Source organism: Candoia aspera, chromosome 4, assembly GCF_035149785.1.
Source record: "Candoia aspera isolate rCanAsp1 chromosome 4, rCanAsp1.hap2, whole genome shotgun sequence".
NCBI classification, from domain to species: Eukaryota; Metazoa; Chordata; class Lepidosauria; order Squamata; family Boidae; genus Candoia; species Candoia aspera.
Genome location: NC_086156.1, coordinates 88374501 through 88379310, shown reverse-complemented (window position 1 = coordinate 88379310; position 4810 = coordinate 88374501). Strand labels below are relative to the sequence as shown.

Sequence of the window (4810 nt, the reverse complement as noted above, 5' to 3'; positions counted from 1 at the left end):
TATCTTCCCTATGCATTTCAAAGGGGTCCAGTAAGATTTACTACAGATCTTCCAATTTTCTGAGGAAGCTGAAAGATGCAATCAATCTCCCAGCCCAAAGATTTTTACATTAATTATTCTCTTTCTTTTTTCTTGTTTTACTTTAGTTTGTATTATTAGTTCTTTCTATTTTTGATATATATATATATGTATATATACTTACAGACAGACAGACACACATACACAAACCTACTTACATACTGGGTATAGACAAACACACTGTATATGTATGTGTGTGTGTGAGTGTATATATACACATACATACTGTGTATGTGTATATATATGTATACACATACCTACATACACACACACACTGCATATGTATATGTAAATATGTGTGTGTATGTATGTGTATGTGTGTACACACACACACACACACACAATGTGTATGTGTGTACACACACACACACACACACACACACACACATACTCTGTGTGTGTGTGTGTGTGTGTATCTCTAAGAAGAGAAGGAAAAGAAAAGGCTGCCCAAACTCAGAGGATACATTTTGTGATACTTGTCTCATTTGCTTTCTCTCCATCTAGCATTATTGTCAGGCCAATATATAGCATGCCAGAGTTGGAATATAATCAAGAAATCATTTATATGTGTGCTTTACTAGATAAGTTGACCCAACTTTATTATAAAAACTAGCCTTAGTCCACATAGAATCCAAGATCTTATCCAAAATCAATCACCAGGTTTTTGCCTCTGTTTTTAGCCAATGTATGAAATTGTTGAAATGATTGGCATAAAGAGGAAGCACCTTCTCCTCCAGTTTTATTCAATCTATGTTTGTAGGTCTTAGAAACTCTGCCCTGCGAAAAAATATGAGGACTGCAAGGAATATTATATTGATTAATCTCTTCTAATGTTGAAGACAACCATAGACAGGCAAAATGAGCAAGATAGTTTAATTGTGTGTCATTTTCATTGACAATGATGATAATAGGAAATATACTACTTTGTCTCAGTATGATCCTCCCCCATTTCTTCTTCTCCATTCTAAACTATATAACCTTATATCTACACAGGAAATAAATTTAGTATTAGAATCAAGGTACAATAACTGATCAGATGTGAAGTTATAATTACATTTCTGGTTAAGTTATTTTATTTTATTTTCTCAATTTATTTATTTTTTTAAAAAAAGTCTGCATGCTAAGCTTAACATAATGACATTGTCCTTATTTTTTTTTAATGGAAAAAAAAATACAAAGTGGACAGTAAAAGTCACCTTCACCACTTCATCACTACATTCCTTACAAGCAAAAAAGAGATGAATAGTTCTGACTGCAGAGACATTACTGTCACTGGTTTAGCAACTATATTCAACATTTTCACCACTTAAAGATAAGGAATTGCATCGGACTACCCCTTCATGATTACTCCATGGACGTCATGGGGATCTTGATGGCAGTGTGACTGTCTCTGAAGACCATCTTCGGGGAGACTTGAAGGCTTCCCTGTGCAGTTGGTTGGCTGCTGGGAGAACAGACTGCTGGACTAGGTAGACTGGGGCTCTGATCCAGCAGGGCACTATTTATGTTCTTATGTTTTGTCTACCCACACACCAAAAAAGGTCAAATTATCAAGAACTCGTCTTAAGACTTGGTGAATTTCTTTATTTCTTAAAGTGTAGATGAGAGGATTGGCCAGAGGAGTCAGGATTGTATAAAAAATGGAGAAGATTTTATTGAGGTGTCTCAGAGTGGGGGTGTCTGGCAATATATAGACAATGATTAATGTGCCATAAAAAAGACAAACCACCAGGAGATGTGAAGAGCAGGTTGAAAAGGCTTTCTGTCTTCCAATGGTGGATTGGATTTTTACGATGCTGGTAATGATGCAAACGTAAGAACTGAAGATCAGTAAAAATGGAGCAATGGTAAAAATGAAGGACAAGAGAAGAACAATGAGTTCAAATAAGCTAGGATCACTGCAAGACAGTTTTTTCAGTGGACTTAAGTCACAAAAATAATGATCTATCATATTAGGTCCACAGAAGGAAAACTGAGCTATCAGAAAGACAATAATGCTATTAGCCATAAAACCATTTATCCATGCCACAGCTATTAGCTGGAAACAAACTTCCCTATTCATAACAGAAGCATAGAATAAAGGTCTACATATTGCCAGGTAACGGTCATAAGACATTCCTGCAAGAAGAAATGTTTCTACACCCACACAAGAGCCAAAGAAATAATATTGGGATAGGCATTCTCTCACAGTAATCGTTCTGTCTCCACTTAATAAACCACTCAACATTTTTGGCAAGATAGTTGAAGAATAGCAAATCTCTACACAGGACAAATTCCCCAGGAATAAGTACATTGGGATGTGAAGATGATGGTCAGCTGCAACTAGCACAATGATCAGGATGTTTCCAGTTATTGTCACAAGATAAATCACCAAGAAGAGCAAGAAAAGAAAAGGCTGCAGTTCAACAGGAATTCCTAATCCTAAAAGGATGAATTCCGTGATGCCTGTCTCATTTCTGTTCACTGAATCCAACATTTCTTTATGCCGATAAGTATCATGCCGATGTTAGAATATAACCAGGAAATCATGCACCAGTGTGCTCCACTATGTAAATTATAATCACGAATCCCAACTTTATTGTAAAAGTAAACTTAGTCCTCACAGAATCGAAGGTCTTATCCAAAATGAACCGGGAATTTCCCTCTCTGTGTTTTGGCTAACAAATGAAATGGTTACAATTATTGGCACCAGAAGGAAGCATCTTCTCATCCGGTTTTATTCAGTCTATGTGTATGGATCTTGGAAGACTTGCCCTGGGAAAAAAATTGAGAATTACAATGAATATCGTATTGGTTAGTCTCTTGTAATGTTTAAAGACAACCAGAGCAAGCAAAAATTAAAGGTATAGCAATGATAGTTCGGTTCTGTGTCATTTTCAGTGACAATGGTGATGGTAGGAATGATACTACTTTATTTCTCTGTGATTGTCCTCTATCTTTACATCTCTAATCTAAATTATAAAAAAAATGTATCTACACAAGAAGTAAATTCGGTGTTAGAATCTAGGTGCAATGACTGAACAGAGAACTAACAACAGGAAAGATGATTTTATAGCAGAGGGCCCAGGACTGTGCATAAGATACTGTTTGATCTTATTGAAACAGTGATAATGTTATTTTTCATAATGAAACTATAATTAGAAAAGACTTTGACACAGTTTCATTTGATTAAGCAAGTAACAAATGATTGTGGTGACAAATTCTTTTCCCACAGCATCATTTAAATTTACACAAAAAGTAGCTGAAGCATTAGAAAAGCTAGTTCTGAAATAAAGTTACATTTTTACACAACAGAAACAAACAGAAATTATGTCTATACATGTGATCATGATCACCAATTTCCACAATTCAAAAAGAGAAGTTTCTTAATAGCTATAGTCTTGCGCTGGTTCACCTCCTTCCTCCAGGGCCAGCCCCAATTGGTGGTGATAGGAGAGGAGAGATCTGCCCCTCCACCCCTCCATAGTGGGGCGCTGCAGGGTTCAGTTCTCTCTCCTCTCCTATTCAACATCTACATGAAACCACTGGGTGAGATCATCCGTCACAACGGGATGAGGTATCATCAACATGCCGATGATACTCAGTTATATATCTCCATCCCAGGTGAAGTAAGTGATGCGGTAGCTGCCCTCTCCAGGTGCCTGGGGGCTGTGGGGGTCTGGATGGGGAACAACAGGCTTCAACTGAACCCTGGTAAGATAGATTGGCTGTGGGTTGATGGCTCCTCTGTATCTGGGAAGTCATCATCGTTAGTGCTGGATGGGGTTGCACTGCCCCATTCAGACCCAGTGTGTAACTTGGGGGTCCTCCTGGACTCACGACTCCTGCTCGATGAGCAGGTGGCAGTCGTGGCCAGTTATACCCTTTCCTGGACTGAGGGACTCTCCGAACAGTCACTCGTGCCCTGGTCATCTCCCACATAGACTATTGCAATGCGCTGTACATGTGGCTACCTTTGAAGAGTATCCGGAAGCTTCAACTGGTCCAGAATGCGGCTGTGTGAGCAATTATTGGGGCCCCAATATCAGCACACATGACACCACTGCTGTGCTAGCTGCACTGTGTACCAGCTTGCTTCTGGGTCCAATTCAAGGTGTTGGTTGTCACCTTTAAAGCCCTACATGGCATGGGACCAGGCTATCTGAGGGACCGCCTCATCCGCCTAACATCTACCCATCCCACCAGGTCATGTAGAGAAGGCATGCTACTAACCCCGCCAGTAAAGGAATTCCACCTGGCGGGGTCCAGGAGGCAGGCCTTCTTTGCAGTGACACCCGCCCTCTGGAATATTCTGCCCCTGGAGGTGAGACAGGCCCATTCGCTCTCGGACTTCCGGAAGAACCTAAAAACCTGGTTCTGCTGCCTTGCTTGGGGTGGGAAGAGCACCAGTTCATCTTGGGGGTGGCTATTATAGATCTCTCCCCAACTAACAAGATCTGCACTGCTGGATTTTATCTTTTATCTTTTTTTTAAATTTTTATAGAGTTATTTATATTGTAATTTATGTGTTTTAATTCTGACTGTAAATCGCCCAGAGTCCCCTTTTTGGGAGAGATGGGCAGTGATAGAAATATATATATATATATATATATATATATATATATATATATATATATAAATAAATAAATAAATAAATAAATAAATATTCGTTGTAAAAATTTTTGCTTACCAAAAAAGGAAAAGTAGCATACCTACCAATTTCAGATCCTGGGAAACATCACTGGGGAAGCAC

General features: G+C 38.8%; 1 protein-coding gene across 1 annotated transcript; it reads right to left on the bottom strand.

Annotated features, from left to right (window-relative positions):
* Positions 1-1588: 1588 nt before the first annotated feature.
* On the bottom strand, positions 1589-2554 carry LOC134496366 (olfactory receptor 11A1-like). Its single transcript, XM_063302098.1, has one exon. It carries the CDS (start codon positions 2552-2554, stop codon positions 1589-1591), a length of 966 nt encoding a protein of 321 aa, XP_063158168.1.
* Between the last annotated feature and the right edge of the window lie 2256 nt (positions 2555-4810).

Bases quoted from the DNA above. Each gene is read 5' to 3' on its own strand.
- LOC134496366 (XM_063302098.1), bottom strand. From the start codon at position 2,554: ATGTTGGATTCAGTGAACAGAAATGAGACAGGCATCACGGAATTCATC.